Genomic DNA, 17,828 nt, shown 5'->3' with positions numbered 1-17,828 from the left:
TATGGGCCCTAGTCATATGTAGTGCACTACTTTTCACCAGAGTGCTATGGGCCCTAGTCATATGTAGTGCACTACTTTTCACCAGAGTGCTATGGGCCCTAGTCATATGTAGTGCACTACTTTTCACCAGAGTGCTATGGGCCCTAGTCATATGTAGTGCACTACTTTTCACCAGAGTGCTATGGGCCCTAGTCATATGTAGTGCACTACTTTTCACCAGAGTGCTATGGGCCCTAGTCATATGTAGTGCACTACTTTTCACCAGAGTGCTATGGGCCCTAGTCATATGTAGTGCACTACTTTTCACCAGAGTGCTATGGGCCCTAGTCATATGTAGTGCACTACTTTTCACCAGAGTGCTATGGGCCCTAGTCATATGTAGTGCACTACTTTTCACCAGAGTGCTATGGGCCCTAGTCATATGTAGTGCACTACTTTTCACCAGAGCACTAGTCTTTTCACCAGAGTGCTATGGGCCCTAGTCATATGTAGTGCACTACTTTTCACCAGAGTGCTATGGGCCCTAGTCATATGTAGTGCACTACTTTTCACCAGAGTGCTATGGGCCCTAGTCATATGTAGTGCACTACTTTTCACCAGAGTGCTATGGGCCCTAGTCATATGTAGTGCACTACTTTTCACCAGAGTGCTATGGGCCCTAGTCATATGTAGTGCACTACTTTTCACCAGAGTCCTATGGGCCCTAGTCATATGTAGTGCACTACTTTTCACCAGAGTCCTATGGGCCCTAGTCATATGTAGTGCACTACTTTTCACCAGAGTGCTATGGGCCCTAGTCATATGTAGTGCACTACTTTTCACTAGTCAGAGTCCTATGGGCCCTAGTCATATGTAGTGCACTACTTTTCACCAGAGTCCTATGGGCCCTAGTCATATGTAGTGCACTACTTTTCACCAGAGTCCTATGGGCCCTAGTCATATGTAGTGCACTACTTTTCACCAGAGTCCTATGGGCCCTAGTCATATGTAGTGCACTACTTTTCACCAGAGTGCTATGGGCCCTAGTCATATGTAGTGCACTACTTTTCACCAGAGTGCTATGGGCCCTAGTCATATGTAGTGCACTACTTTTCACCAGAGTGCTATGGGCCCTAGTCATATGTAGTGCACTACTTTTCACCAGAGTGCTATGGGCCCTAGTCATATGTAGTGCACTATGGGAGGGAATAGGGTGCCACTTGGGACACAGACTGGGGCTATGAACCAATGAGTCACAAAGACAACCAGCATGCCTGTGGCTCAGAGGAGGTCTTCACTCCAGCCCAGATGATCTACCCACATACGAGCCTCCATCCTAGGATCCACTGGAGTGGTGGAGAGAAGGGGGGGTGGAGACGTGGAGGAGAGGTGGAGAGGAGCAGTGGAAGGGTAGAGGAGAGGTGAAGGAGGGATGGAGGGGTGGAGTAGCGGTAGAGGGGTGGAGGGGTGGAGGAGGAGAGGAGGGGTGGGAGAGGAGGGGTGGGGGAGGAGAGGAGGGGTGGAGGAGGATTGGAGGGGTGGAGGAGAGGTGGAGGGGTTGAGGAGGAGAGGAGGGGGGAGGAGGAGAGGAGGGGTGGAGAAGGAGAGGAGGGATGGAGGAGAAGTGGAGGAGAGGAGGGGTGGAGAGGAGAAGTGGAGGGAGGAGGGGTGGAGGAGAGATGGAGGGGTGGAGGAAAAGTGGAGGAGAGGAGGGGTGGAGGGAGGGAGAGGAGGGGTGGAGGAGGAGAGGAGGGATGGAGGAGAAGTGGAGGAGAGGAGGGGTGGAGGAGAAGTGGAGGAGAGGAGGGATAGAGAAGAGGCGGGGTGGAGGAGGAGAGGAGGAGGAGGGGTGGAGGAGAGATGGAGGGGTGGAGGAAAAGTGGAGGAGAGGAGGGGTGGAGGAGAGGAGGTGGAGGGGTGGAGGAGGATTGGAGCGGTGGAGGAGAGGTGGAGGGGTTGAGGAGGAGAGGAGGGGGAGGAGGAGAGGAGGGGTGGAGAAGGAGAGGAGGGATGGAGGAGAAGTGGAGGAGAGGAGGGGTGGAGGAGAAGTGGAGGAGAGGAGGGATAGAGAAGAGGCGGGGTGGAGGAGGAGAGGAGGAGGAGGGGTGGAGGAGAGATGGAGGGGTGGAGGAAAAGTGGAGGAGAGGAGGGGTGGAGGAGAGGAGGGGTGGAGGAGGAGAGGTGGAGGGGTGGAGGAGTAGCGTAGGAGAGGAGAAGAGGGGTAGAGGGGTGGAGGAGAGGAGGGGTGGAGGAGGGAGGGGGTGGAGAAGAGGGGGGGTAGAGGAGAGGAGGGGTGGAGGAGAGGAGGGGTGGAGGAGAGGGGGTAGTGAAGGAGGGAGGAGTGGAGGGGTGGAGAAGGGAGGGGTGGAGGAGAGGAGGGGTGGAGGAGAGGAGGGGTGGAGGAGGGAGGGGTGGAGGAGGAGATGAGAGGTGGAGGAGGGGTGGAGAAGGAGAGGAGAGGTGGAGGAGGGGTGGAGAAGGAGAGGAGAGGTGGAGGAGGGGTGGAGGGATAGAGGAATGGAGGAGAGGAGGGATAGAGAAAAAAGGTGGAGGAAAGGCGGAGGAGAGCAAGGGTGGAGGGGTAGAGGAGAGAACCTCTATACTCATCTGTTCTGTTGAACACTCAGTGAGCACTTGACAACCACTCATAGAACACGTTAACAGCAACACACAAGTACACACACACACACACACACACACACACACACACACACACACACACACACACACACACACACAGGGACTGTGGTATTGAAACGTGTGTCTCTGCCGCCCCCTCCTGTTTAACACAGTGTAGTGAATACACTGAAACTTTTTTTCTGCACAAAATATAGTTGAAGTCAGAAGTTTACATACACCTTAGCCAAATACATTTAAACTTCGCGTTTCACAATTCCTGACATTTAATCCTAGTTAAAATTCCTTGTCTTAGGTCAGTTAGGATGACCAGTTTATTTTACCATGTGTATGTGACAAATAAAATTTGATTTGATTTGATTTGATTTGATTTGGCAGTTTTGGAGCAGTGGCTTCTTCCTTACTGAGCGGCCTTTCAGGTTATGTCGATATAGGACTCGTTTTCCTGTGGATATAGATACTTTTGTTCCTGTGTCCTCCAGCATCTTCACAAGGTCCTTTGCTGTTTTTCTGGGATTGATTTGCACTTTTCGCACCAAAGTACGTTGATCTCAAGGAGACAGAATGCATCTCCTTCCTGAGTGGTATGATGGCTGGTTGGTCCCATGGTGTTTATACTTGTGTACTATTGTTTGTACAGATTAACGTGGTACCTTCAGGCGTTTGGAAATTGCTCCTAAGGATGAACCAGACTATTGGAGGTCTTCAATTTTTTTTCTGATGTCTTGGCTGATTTCTTTTGATTTTCCCATGATGTCAAGCAAAGAGGCACTGGGTTTGAAGGTAGGCCTTGAAATACATCCACAGGTACACCTCCAATTGACTCAAATTATGTCATTAGCCTATCAGAAGCTTCTAAAGCCATGACCACATTTTCTAGAATTTTCCAAGCTGTTTAAAGTCATAGTCAACTTAGTGTATGCAAATTTATAAATTATAAATTATAAGTGAAATAATCTGTCTGTAAACAATTGTTGGAAAAGTGACTTGTGTCATGCACAAAGTAGATGTCCTAACCGACTTGCCAAAACTATAGTTTGTTAGCAAGACATTTGTGGGAGTGGTTGAAAAACGAGTTTTAATGACTCCAACCAAAGTGTATGTAATCTTCTGACTTCAACTGTATGTACTGTATTCTCATCAAGGCTTATGCTATTCAACTATTGCTGTACATTGGCTATTCTTCAGATATGCTACATATTCTATCCATCTACTCTCCATATTGTCTACACATCCCATCACACACATTATACAGTGGGGCAAAAAAGCATTTAGTCAGCCACCAATTGTGCAAGTTCTCCCACTTAAAAAGATGAGAGAGGCCTGTAATTTTCATCATAGGTACACTTCAACTAATGCAGACAAAATGAGAAAAACAAACCCAGAAAATCACATTGTAGGATTTTTAATGAATTTATTTGCAAATTATGGTGGAAAATAAGTCTTTGGTCACCTACAAACAAGCAAGATTTCTGGCTCTCACAGACCTGTAACTTCTTCTTTAAGAGGCTCCTCTGTCCTCCACTCGTTACCTGTATTAATGGCACCTGTTTGAACTTGTTATCAGTATAAAAGATACCTATATAGTTATAAAATGGGTTGGTCTAATCCTGAATGCTGATTGGTTAAAAGCGCATTCCAGCCGGTGTCTATTCCACAAGTTACCACCGGAACAGCCCTATGACGTTAAAATGCCTATTTACTCTGTCCCGTCTGACTTTGCAATCCACTATCTCATCAGCCCAGCCAAGCAATTTATAAAATTGATCTCCATTATAAAAAAACATCTAGACATTATCTCACATTTCTTTTAAACTAACATTTAGTTTTCAACAGCGGAGATTTATATAAACCTTGCTGTCTGTCTCTCCGACATTTGCAATATTGTTTAAACATTCAAATTCAGTCTCCAGCTGTCCCATAGTAATGCATTTGTACAGCAGGGACCGGGAGTCAGGAAGAGACAGACAGGCAGGCAACGTTTCTCAACCTGTCAAAATCATTAATCTGGCATCATTTTAATGGATATATACAAAGAAATGTATGGAAGGCCAAAATAGTATAAATAAATTCATGAAAATAACCTTTTTAATGAAAGTATGTCAATCATTATTTGAACAAACCTTATTGCTACTATAAACTCTTTACCAGCTTAATGAGAGCAGTAAAAAATATGTTTTGTCATACTGGTGGTATACCATCTGATATACCAAGGCTCTCAGCCAATAGGCATTCAGGGCTTGAACCACCCAGTTTAAAAATATATATTTACCACGGCTAAAAAAATACCACGGCTAATGGCTCCGCGTTGCGCATAAGAACAGCCCTTAGCCGTGGCTACTTTGAAGAATCTCAAATATAAAATCTCTCTTGATTTGTTTAACACTTTTTTTTGTTACTACGTGATTCCATATGTGTTATTTAATAGGTTTCATGTTTTCACTATTATTATACAATGTAGAAAACAGTAAAAATAAACGTTTGTCTGGTTCTGCGTCGTAAAACAATAGAACGCTCCAGTCCCTCTGTCCTTGCAGACACCTAAAAACAAAATAGTTCCCTACATATCTCCAATAACACGCCTCAAATCTCCCAGTGACTATACCATAATTATATATTTATAAATTACGGATACATTATTTTGGGTTATAGTTTCAGTTGTCAGTTTGTTTGTGTAATAGTTTGAATAGTTTTGCACTCTTCCTGGTTTTAGTTCGCCCAATGTTACATGAGTTAAAGAGGTTATTTTTTCTCTCTGCAGAAACTCGCTGTCTGAAGAATTCGACAGCAACAAAGGCGAGACAGTCAAAACACAGAGCGGGTTGTGTATGGTTGATTCGTGGAACAGCTGATGGTGTTTTTTTATTTTCAGGGCGATATCGGATTTCAGCCTACAGGGTTAATTATGTTACAGCCATGGCTCGCTCATCGATACCAGGACGTTTGGAGGCGGTGCAGCGATAGTAGACTACTACGGTAACATTTGTAACTTAACGGTTCCTATCACCTCTCAACTTCGTCTTGTCTTGTTCGTCGTGTCAAACAATAGAGATATTTGTGAAGTAGGCTAATGCCGAAGCGAGTCTCGGGGAGAATTCAAAGCTTCCTTTTCTCTGCTCAACCACGGATACGGTCGAGTATTATCAACCCAACAACATGAGAAGTCGAAGCAACTCGGGAGTGAAACTGGACAACTATGCCAGGATAGTACATCAAACCATACTCCGACATCAAGTGAGGGTTGTTTATGTGTTGTCCCTTCTGCTAACGCTATATATTTTTTTAGGGCCATCCATTCTGACCTCTAAACTAACCTACTGTCTGTGGCGTTGGGACATGTTGACTGTTGCACACACCAGCTTGCAGAACATTCATGTTTACATAGCGTGAACATTGGTTTTAGAGAAAGCTCACAAAAGTTCCCTTTGAAACGACGTATCACTTATTATTTATTTCTCTCTCTCAATTCCATTTCAATTTAAGGGCTTCATTGGCATGGGAAACATATGTTTACATTGCCAAAGCAAGTGAAATAGATTATAAACAAAAATGAAATAAACAATAAAAAATGAACAGTAAATATTACTCGTAACAGAAGTTCCAAAAGATTAAAGACATTTCAAATGTTATGTCTATATACAGTGTTGTAACTATGTGCAAATAGTTAAAAAAGGAAAATAAACAAACATAAATATGGGTTGTATTTACAATGTCGTTTGTTCTTCACTGGTTGCCCTTTTCTTGTGGCAACAGGTCACATCTTGCTGCTGTGACGGCACACTGTGGTATTTAAAAAATATAAATTAATGTAAAATAAAAGGTTTTTATTTAACTAGGAAAGTCAGCGAAGAACAAATTCTTATTTACAATGATGGCCTAATTCATGCAATAGATATGGAGATGAAACCAAAATATAACTTTTTGGTAAAAACTCAACTCGTTGTGTTTGGAGGACAAAGAATGCTGAGTTGCATCCAAAGAACACCATACCTACTATGAAGTATGAGGGTGGAAACATCATGCTTTGGGGCTGTTTTTCTGCAAAGGGACCAGGACGACTGATCAGTACAAAGGAAAGAATGAATGGGGCCATGTATCGTGAGATTTTGAGTGAAAACCTCCTTCCATCAGCAAGGGCATTGAAGATGAAATGTGGCTGGGTCTTTCAGCATGACAATGATCCCAAACACACCGCCCTGGCAACGAAGGTGTGGCTTCGTAAGAAGCATTTCAAGGTCCTGGAGTGGCCTAGCCAGTCTCCAGATCTCAACCCCATAGAAATTCTTTGGAGGGAGTTGAAAGTCCGTGTTGCCCAGCAACAGCCCCAAAACATCACCGCTCTAGGGGAGATCTGCATGGAGGAATGGGCCAAAATACAAGCAACAGTGTGTGAACACCTTGTGAAGACGTACAGAAAATGTTTGACCTCTGTCATTGCCAACAAAGGGTATATAACAAAGTATTGAGATAAACTTTTGTTATTGACCAAATACTTATTTTCCACCATAATTTGCACATAAATTCATTAACAATCCTACAATGTGATTTTCTGGATTGTTTTCCCTCATTTTGTCTGTCATAGTTGAAGTGTACCTATGATGAAAATTACAGGCCTCTCTCATCTTTTTAAGTGGGAGAACTTGCACAATTGGTGGCTGACTAAATACTTATTTACCCCACTGTATATATTATAACTTCTTATCCTCATGGGTAATAACGTTCAATCTGGAAAACAACACAAAAGAAATAATAAGGCTAGAGAAATGTATCTTGAAATATTACAAAAACAAACAACACTCAAACATGACGGAGAATAAACGAGGAGCATCAATCTCCAAAAGAAAACGCGATTCTTCGACGGATACAGACAATTTATGCTTTTCACCACCGGGACTGGTAAGGGTGGAAAGTGATTTGTTAAAGTCGATAAATGACAAACTGGGCGTATTTGAATTAGTCAGTAAAGATATATAAAGGAGTTGAAGGCCTCGAGATGAGTGACAGAAAAAGCTGCGACAATGGAGAAAGACACAAACAAGCTAAAATCGACGGACGTTAATGAACTTAAAACGGAGAACCGCTTTCTGAGAGAAGCTTTAATTGACATACAGACTAGATTTATCAGAGTAGAATCTTGTACTTACTGGTATTCAAGAAAGAGAAGGAGAATTTTCTGAAAGAGTAGTTAAGGAAATATTTCTTACAGCGCTTCAAATAGCACTTGAAGCTGTCGATAAAATCCCACTCGATGCTGTCGATAAAATCCCACTCGAACGTGTACGCTGTTTCGGACAAAAAGGACAGAGATACGAGTGCCTAATCGCTGCCAAATTTGCTTTCTTTAAGGATGCAGTAGTGGATAAAAGACTCGCTGGCACGAAAATAGGCATGAGTGATGATTTTCCGAGGGAGATTACAAAACGGCGCTAAATTCTGTACCCAATCTTCAAGGAGAATAAATTCAAAGGGAAGTGTTTATCGTAGTCGGTAAACTGTATATTGACAATCAAATGTTACGAGACACAGAGAGTACTCCATCGCTATTCTAAAAATTACAAATTTAATTATTGTATCTCATTTGGTAATTGGTGAAATAAGTATTTACAAGTTATAATTGTAACAGTTTAGCAGATAATAAGACAAGACTATCAGTATTTACCTGGCTTAAAGAGAATAAATATATTATATCGTTTACAGGAAACTCATTCAACAATTTTAGATGGGGGGGGGTTAAATATATTTCTCCTGTGGGCAAAGAAACTCAAAAGGGGTGATGATATTAATTAACAGTAATTTTGATCTGAATTTGCAAATTGTTCAAACAGATCCTCAAGGTAGATGGATGATTTTAAATATGTTATTGGACCATAAACAGATATGTCTCACTAACCTTTATGGACCAAATAATGATAGTCCACGTTTTCTTTTGAAAATATATCTAATAAATGATCAACCTTACAAGCAATACAAGATTATTATGGTGGGAGATTATACTACTGTTCTTTTGTTTCTTAAATTTAAAGTTTTATTATGTTTTCTTGTTTTTCAATCAACCAACAAAACCCAAATGTGGAAACATAAATATATCAAACAAAACAAACAAACTTGCAGCAGCACTATCAGCGTTCCTATTAGCTATTTCCAGCATTAGCTGAGACGACGAGCAAAGAATTTGTTTTTACAGCACCTTACACAACATGTATCTGCTCATTTCCCTAGTCACCCCGTTCACTCTGTCCAGTTTGAAATATAGTTGAGTAGTGGAGACCAGAGTCTTATCAAACTTGGGCTGTCTCTTGTGGAGGTCATACGTGAGCTTTTCAAGAGGGAGAAAATCAACAATCTGGTCAATCCACATTTTAAATGTAGGAGGGGTATTAGAGGCCCACAATAGAAGAATACATTTCTTAGCAAAGTATGTGATAGTCAAAAACACATTATCTGTCAGGATCAAGAACAAAGTCCCGCTGAAGAAGATGGAGACATGGGTTCATATCTAACTGTACATCAAGTATTTTCTGTGCAGCAATATGTATAGATTGCCAAAATCTGGTATTCTCTACAACTCCAAAATACATGCATATAGGTTCCACTTTCAGAGGTAAACTACCGTTCAAAAGTTTTGGGTCACTTAGAAATGTTCTTGTTTTTGAAAGAAAAGCACATTCTTTGTCCATTTAAAATAACATCAAATTGATCAGAAAAACAGTGTAGACATTGTTAATGTTGTAAATGACTATTGTAGCTGGAAACGGCAGATTTTTTAATGGAATATCTACATAGGCATACAGAGGCCCATTATCAGCAACCATCACTCCTGTGTTCCAGTGGCACGTTGTGTTAGCTAATCCAAGTTTATTCTTTTAAAAGGCTAATTGATCATTAGAAAACACTTTTGCAATTATGTTAGCACAGATGAAAACTGTTGTTCTGATTAAAGAAGCAATACAACTGTCCTTCTTTAGACTAGTTGAGTATCTGGAGCATCAGCATTTGTGGGTTCAATTACAGGCTCAAAATGGCCAAAAACAAAGAACTTTCATCTGAAACTCGTCAGTATATTCTTGTTCTGAAAAATGAAGGCTATTCCATGTTAGAAATTGCCAAGAAACTGAAAATCTCGTACAACGCTATGTACTACTCCCTTTACAGAACAGCACAAACTGGCTCTAACCAGAATAGAAAGAGGAGTGGGAGGCCCCGGTGCACATCTGAGCAAGAGGACATGTACATTAGAGTATCTAGTTTGAGAAACAGATGCTTCACATGTACTCAACTGGCAGCTTCATTAAATGGTACCAGCAAACCACCAGTCTCAAAGTCAACAGTGAAGTGGTGACTCCGGGATGCTGGCCTTCTAGACAGAGTTCCTCTGTCCTGTGTCTGTGTTCTTTTGCCCATCTTAATCTTTAATTTTTCTCGTCCAGTCTGAGATATGGCTTTTCCTTTGCAACTCTGCCTAGAAGGCCAGCATCCGGAGTCGCCTCTTCACTGTTAACTTTGAGACTGGTGTTTTGCTACAACAGTCAGAAACGATTCTAGTAATATGGTATTTTTCCATTGATGGATTGTAGCAAGAAGGGTCTCAACTTCATTTAGCTGAGCTCTAAACCTCCCCTTGGAAGTACATTTATTTTACCTTTATTTAACTAGGCAAGTCCGTTAAGAACAAATTCTTATTTTCAATGACGGCCTAGGAACAGCTAACTGCCGGCAGAACAGCTTGAGGATTTGAACTTGCAACCTTCCGGTTACTAGTCCAACGCCCTAACCACTAGGCTACCCAGCCACCCCACATGAGGAAGTTATGTGTCTAATTTGAAGATTTTAAAAAAATAATTGGATCTTGGCACATTGAATTCACTGCAGAGCTCTTGAAAGGATTTCAGTGTAGTGGTGTTCTGATGAAACAGGTCTGATCGGGGCCAAAGAGGGAAGTTGGCATCACTCAGGGCATTTTCCAAGTCTGGGTTGCGAGTGAGAACATTTTTGGGAGGATATGCCAAGGTATTTCTTACAGTCCCTCCATGCTAGTAGGGTAAATCACAAAGGTTTTGGCTATGTTGCCCACTTTACTAAAGTTATTAATTAATATAATTGAGTGAGGGGTAATGAATCACAGGTTTGGGCTTCTATCTGAATCAAAATTCTTGTCTGTTCTGTAATCCATGTTAGCATGTTGCGGATTTGGGAAGACCAGTAGTACAATTGAAGGGAGGGAAGGGCAAGACCACCCTTAGATTCAGGTTTCGATAGAGTGGAGAACTTGATCCTAGGCTTTTTTTATTGCCCTATATAAATTTGGTAATGCTTTGGTTAGTTGTTTTGAAAAAGGAAACTGGGAGATGGCATGGGAGCATCTAAAAATAAATAGTTCAGTCTAGGGAGGATGTTCATACTGATGACATTAATTCTTCCGGCTAGGCTAATTGGGAGGGAACATTTTTACATTACCATGATTTTAACAATAAAATTGTCTGATGGTGATGTGGACATACTCTTGGTATGCATATCCGAAAGAAAGAAATAATCTCACTACATTTTTATAGAAAGTTAGCAAAAATAGATAAGATCTTGCTACCATGGAAAGGAAAATACCATATGTCTGATTTAAATTTAGTCATATCCCAGGTTCCCTGATTTAAAAAATATCCCCCCTGATTTAAATATTTAGTCATATCCCAGGTTACCCTGATTTAAATATTTAGTCATATCCCAGGTTCCCTGATTTAAATATGTAGTCATATCCCAGGTTCCCTGATTTAAATATGTAGTCATATCCCAGGTTCCCTGATTTAAATATGTAGTCATATCCCAGGTTCCCTGATTTAAATAGGTTCCCTGATTTAAATATGTAGTCATATCCCAGGTTCCCTGATTTAAATATGTAGTCATATCCCAGGTTCCTGATTTAAATATGTAGTCATATCCCAGGTTCCCTGATTTAAATATGTAGTCATATCCCCCTGATTTAAATATGTAGTCATATCCCAGGTTCCCTGATTTAAATATGTAGTCATATCCCAGGTTCCCTGATTTAAATATTTAGTCATATCCCCCTGATTTAAATATGTAGTCATAAGGTTCCCTGATTTAAATATGTAGTCATATCCCAGGTTCCCTGTTCCCTGATTTAAATATAGTCATATCCCAGGTTCATATCCCAGGTTCCCTGATTTAAATATGTAGTCATATCCCAGGTTACCCTGATTTAAATATGTAGTCATATCCCAGGTTCCCTGATTTAAATATTTATAAGGTTATGTAGTCATATCCCAGGTTCCCTGATTTAAATATGTAGTCATATCCCAGGTTCCCCCTGATTTAAATATGTAGTCATATCCCAGGTTCCCTGATTTAAATATGTAGTCATATCCCAGGTTCCCTGATTTAAATATTTATAAGGTTATGTAGTCATATCCCAGGTTCCCTGATTTAAATATTTAGTCATATCCCAGGTTAGTCCCCAGGTTCCCTGATTTAAATATGTAGTCATATCCCTGATTTAAATAGGTTCCCCTGATTTAAATATGTAGTCATATCCCAGGTTCCCTGATTTAAATATATAGTCATATCCCAGGTTCCCTGATTTAAATATTTAGTCATATCCCAGGTTCCCTGATTTAAATAAGTCATATCCCAGGTTCCCTGATTTAAATATGTAGTCATATCCCAGGTTCCCTGATTTAAATATGTAGTCATATCCCAGGTTCCCTGATTTAAATATGTAGTCATATCCCAGGTTCCCTGATTTAAATATGTAGTCATATCCCAGGTTCCCTGATTTAAATATGTAGTCATATCTGATTTAAATATATCCCAGGTTCCCTGATTTAAATATGTAGTCATATCCCAGGTTCCCTGATTTAAATATTAGTCATATCCCAGGTTCCCTGATTTAAATATGTAGTCATATCCCAGGTTCCTGATTTAAATATTTAGTCATATCCCAGGATTTAAATATAGTCATATCCCAGGTTCTAGTCATATCCCAGGTTCCCTGATTTAAATATGTAGTCCCAGGTTCCCTGATTTAAATATGTAGTCATATCCCAGGTTCCCTGATTTAAATATGTAGTCATATCCCAGGTTCCCTGATTTAAATATGTAGTCATATCCCAGGTTCCCTGATTTAAATATTTAGTCATATCCCAGGTTACCCTGATTTAAATATTTAGTCATATCCCAGGTTACCCTGATTTAAATATGTAGTCATATCCCAGGTTCCCTGATTTAAATATGTAGTCATATCCCAGGTTCCCTGATTTAAATATGTAGTCATATCCCAGGTTCCCTGATTTAAATATGTAGTCATATCCCAGGTTCCCTGATTTTAAATTTAGTCATATCCCAGGTTCCCTGATTTAAATATTAGTCATATCCCAGGTTCCCTGATTTAAATATTTAGTCATATCCCAGGTTCCCTGATTTAAATATTTAGTCATATCCCAGGTTCCCTGATTTAAATATGTAGTCATATCCCAAGGTTCCCTGATTTAAATATATAGTCAAAAAAAGGTTCCATTTTATTTCCCAGTTACCCTGTTCCCTGAACGGCAAGCCAGACAAAATTAAACTGGCCTATGTATATAAGGAATATGAGTTCAGAGGGCAGAGATGATTAAATATTAAAGCATTAGACCTCTCACTAAGGACTTCAGTCATACAAAAGTTCTACTAAAATCCGAATAAGAATGTCTCACTTCATGTTCAAGAACGGCCATTTTCCCTTTATTCAGATTACAACCATGCACTTTAAGTTATTTGAAAAGGAACTAATCTCCCAAATATCGCTTTAAAAAAAAAACAAGCCATAAAAGTTGATTGCAATTTCAATTTTATCCACCAGAAAAAAAACAGAACAAATCATACAACAAATATTGTTGTTAAACTCAAATATAGTAATAGGTTAAAACAAATATATTATACCTCTTTTTTTATAGTCTTTAAATTATATCATAAATAGTACTGGTGGAGTTACGTCACACAGGCAGCTAACACAAATATGCAAATGTCTGCTCTACTCAAAACTACAACCAACATTACTGCAAAAATGGAAGAGGCAAGTGGAAGGGGGAGAAAAGTAAGGAACCTGTCTGTCGGTCCTGAATTAAAGACCATAATTGGTTAAAGAAAATTGTATATACCAGTTTCATTTAAGGACAGCTGTGCATTATAGATTACAAAATAGTTGGGAAGAGATTTTAAATGTACCGATTCCATGGCAAATGTTTTATGAAATGATACGCAAAACAACGCCAGATTCAAGACTTTGAATCTTTACATTTAAATTATACAAAATTCTTGCAACCGCAAAAACCGAAACGTGAAGCTAATGTAGTGCTCGCAGGCAACTATACATAGGCAAGATCCCACACCGAACAGGTGGGACAAGGCTACCTAAATATGATCCCCAATCAGAGACCACGATAGACAGCTGCCTCTGATTGGGAGCCATACTAAGTCAACCTAGAAATAAATAAACTAGAATGTCCGCCCTAGTCACACCCCAACCTAACCAAAATAGAGAATAAAGGATCACAAGGGTCAGGGCGTGGCTTTTAATCCCGAATGAATGACACAGTCGGGAGGAGAAGTTTCATTTCCAAAAGTTGCAAGCTGTCAAAACCATTTGTTTTTGAGACAGGGGTGTCAACAAAATGTTTTGTATTCATGAGGTATGTTGTAGCTAACTTTCAAAGATGCGTTAAAAGCTCAGAACCTTTTTCAACAAAAATGGAGAATTATCACAGGCAATGTAACTAGCACTGACCATTTGCATGACAAAGTGGAGAAGTTCTGTAGCACTGCAGTTGCCAAAGTGGAGAAGATCTGTAGCACCGTTATAGTTCACAGCCCCATCTGTAGCACTCAGTTGCCAAAGTGGAGAAGTTCACACTGTTGCCAAAGTGGAGAATCTAGCACCAAGTTGCCTGATAAAGATGCCAAAGTGGAGAAGTTCTAGCACTAGTTGCCAAAGTGGAGAATGCACTGCAGTTGCCAAAGTGGAGAAGTTCTGTAGCACTGCAGTTGCCAAAGTGGAGAAGTTCTGTAGCACTGCAGTTGCCAAAGTGGAGAAGTTCTGAGCAAGTTGCCAAAGTGGAGAAGTTCTGTAGCACAGTTGCCAAAGTGAAGTTGCCAAAGTGGAGAAGTTCTGTAGCACTGCAGTTGCCAAAGTGGAGAAGTTCTGTAGCACTGCCAAAGTGGAGAAGTTCTGCACTGCAAAGTGGAGAAGTTCTGTAGCACTGCAGTTGCCAAAGTGGAGAAGTTCTGTAGCACTGCAGTTGCCAAAGTGGAGAAGTTCTGTTCAAAGTGGAGAAGTTCTGTAGCACTGCAGTTGCCAAAGTGGAGAAGTTCTGTAGCACTGCAGTTGCCAAAGTGGAGAAGTTCTGTAGCACTGCAGTTGCCAAAGTGGAGAAGTTCTGTAGCACTGCAGTTGCCAAAGTGGAGAAGTTCTGCACTGCAGTTGCCAAAGTGGAGAAGCAGTTGCCAAAGTGGAGAAGTTCTGCACTGCGGTTGCCAAAGTGGAGAAGTTGCACTGCAGTTGCCAAAGTGGAGAAGTTCTGTAGCACTGCAGTTGCCAAAGTGGAGAAGATCTGTAGCACTGTGGTTGTGCCAAAGTGAAACACTGCATGCCAAAGTGGAGAAGTTCTGAAGCACAAAGTGCAGTGAGGAAACCAGTTGCCAAAGTGGAGAAGTTCTGTAGCACTGCAGTTGTCAAAGTGAAACAGAGAACAACTGCACTGTTGCAAAGTGGAGAAGATGTAGCACGGTTGTCTAAGTGGAGAAGTTCTGTATCAGTTGTCAGGTTCTGCAGAAAGGTTAACTGCAGTTGTCAAAGTGGGGGAAAACAAAGTGGAAAGTTCAAACAAGAGAGACGTTGTCAAAGTGGAGAAGTTCTTTTTTTTCTGTAGCACTGCAGTTGCCAGTTCTGTAGCACTGCAGTTGCCAAAGTGGAGAAGTTCCACTGCGGTTGTCAAAGTGGAGAAGTTCTGTAGCACCGGTTGTCAGTGATCTGTTTGTGATTTCAAACTATCACAAATAGTCAACAACTGTGGCTACATGCAGTGAGCTGGTTAACTGTGGGGAAAACAAACAAACGGGAGCCAGTTGTTTAATGATTGGCAGTGAGTGGAATGACGGGAGCCTGTTTAATGATTGGCCAACAGGGGTTCTAAAGTTCCAAATCCTGTGTGACATCACAATGCCTTTGTTAGCATTTCTTAGCATTAAAACATTATTATTTATAAGTTCAGAAATGAAGGGGGATACCAATTCAGTTGTACAACTGAAGGCCTTCAACTGAAATGTGTCTTCCGCATTTAACCCAACCCCTCTGAATCAGAGAGGTGTGGAGGGCTGCCTTAATCGGTATCCACGTCTTCGGCGCCCGGGGAGCAGTGGGTTAACTGCCTTGCTCAGGGGCAGAAGGACAGATTTGTACCTTGTCAGCTCGGGGATTCGGTCCAGCAACCTTTCGTTTACTCTCAGGCACCCATTGTGTTTGCTGCTGGTTAGGGCTGGGCGATATGGCCTCAATCATCTCTATTTTTATTTTCAATTCTATGGGCAATTCACGATTAGATATATCTCGATTTAAAACAAAACATTTTCTCTAAATAAGCTTTGTTGTACAATTAAAAGTAAAATACACTGCATTTCAAACAGTCAGCAATAATCTTATGAATTCAGGGCTTGTGAAGTTATATCTAAACTTAATATAAGCCTTCCACAATCATAAGACCCACTAATAATGTAATCATTGTATAAAAATAGTTGAACCTGCTTTTTTGCAATAATCACTGATCTGTTTTATAAAAATGCCCTTTTTGTTACAGATGTAACCAGAACCATGCAAAATGCACATTCACTAATAATGGCCAACTTCTGGTAGCAGCCATTATAGAAAATGAACATGTCTCATAAATAATCTCTGAAGCACACGTGGTAACGTAATGCTGCACGTCACAGAAACTGAGCATTCATTTTCCATCTTTGTTGTTGTGAGTGGCAGGGGGAGGGGCTTGGTGTGGGGGGAGGAGCTTGCGTGGGGGGGAGGAGCTTGGCGTGGGAGGGGGAGCTTGGCGTGTGTGTAAATGGGAAGGAGCTTGGGGTGTGGGGAGGAGCTTGGTGTGTGGGGAAGGAGCTTGGTATGTGGTGGGAAGGAGCTTGGTGTGTGGTGGGAAGGAGCTTGGTGTGTGGTGGGAAGGAGCTTGGTGTGTGGTGGGAAGGAGCTTGGTGTGTGGTGGGAAGGAGCTTGGTGTGTGGTGGGAAGGAGCTTGGTGTGTGGTGGGAAGGAGCTTGGTGTGTGGTGGGAAGGAGCTTGGTGTGTGGTGGGAAGGAGCTTGGTGTGTGGAGGAGGAGCTTGGCGTGTGGGGGAGGAGCTTGGCGTGTGGGGGAGGAGCTTGGCGTGTGTGTAAATGGGAAGGAGCAAAGGAGACAAGACCAAAGACAACACAAGAACAGGCTGACATAAAAAAAAATAATTTTTAAATAAAAAAAATAACTAGATTCTTGCATTTGCATATTTGGGACGGCAGGGTAGCCTAGTGGTTAGAGCGTTGGACTAGTAACCGGAAGGTTGCAAGTTCAAATCCCCGAGCTGACAAGGTACAAATCTGTCGTTCTGCCCCTGAACAGGCAGTTAACCCACTGTTCCTAGGCCGTCATTGAAAATAAGAATTGGTTCTCAACTGACTTGCCTAGTTAAATACAAGTAAAACAAATATCTTGCTTAAACATACTTTTAAATGAATTTGATATATCGCCCAGCCCTACTGCTGGTAATACCGTTTACGGTATGAAACGGTATGAAGGAATGGAAATCTGGATAGTTCTCAACCCTAATACACTATAGGGACCATGCCTACAGTATGACCATATCACCTTGACCTGTCCCCTCTAACCTCTGACATGTAACAGGTCTCTCCTCTCTCCTCCCCAGGACCCAGTCACTGGTCTCCTCCCAGCCAGAGGAGATCAGCCCTAACCCCTTCCCTCTCTCCTCTCTCCTCTCTAGGACCCAGTCACTGGTCTCCTCCCAGCCAGAGGAGATCAGCCCTAACCCCTTCCCTCTCTCCTCTCTCCTCTCTAGGACCCAGTCACTGGTCTCCTCCCAGCCAGAGGAGATCAGCCCTAACCCCTTCCCTCTCTCCTCTCTCCTCCCCAGGACCCAGTCACTGGTCTCCTCCCAGCCAGAGGAGATCAGCCCT

The 17,828-nt window shown here is 41.7% G+C and overlaps 1 protein-coding gene across 1 annotated transcript in view; it reads left to right on the top strand.

The window, feature by feature from the left end:
• Positions 1 to 5,339: 5,339 nt before the first annotated feature.
• The window catches only part of phka1a (phosphorylase kinase, alpha 1a (muscle)), a 62,038-nt gene continuing 49,549 nt past the window's right edge, over positions 5,340 to 17,828 (top strand). Inside the window, exon 1 of the mRNA XM_064931102.1 lies at positions 5,340 to 5,850. Coding sequence (XP_064787174.1) covers positions 5,773 to 5,850 — 78 coding nt within the window. The 5' untranslated portion in view covers positions 5,340 to 5,772. The remainder of the gene's footprint in view (positions 5,851 to 17,828) is intronic.

Source organism: Oncorhynchus masou, chromosome 23 (genome assembly GCF_036934945.1).
Source record: "Oncorhynchus masou masou isolate Uvic2021 chromosome 23, UVic_Omas_1.1, whole genome shotgun sequence".
In the NCBI taxonomy this organism is placed as follows: Eukaryota; Metazoa; Chordata; class Actinopteri; order Salmoniformes; family Salmonidae; genus Oncorhynchus; species Oncorhynchus masou.
This window is presented reverse-complemented; position numbering and strand designations above follow the sequence as displayed.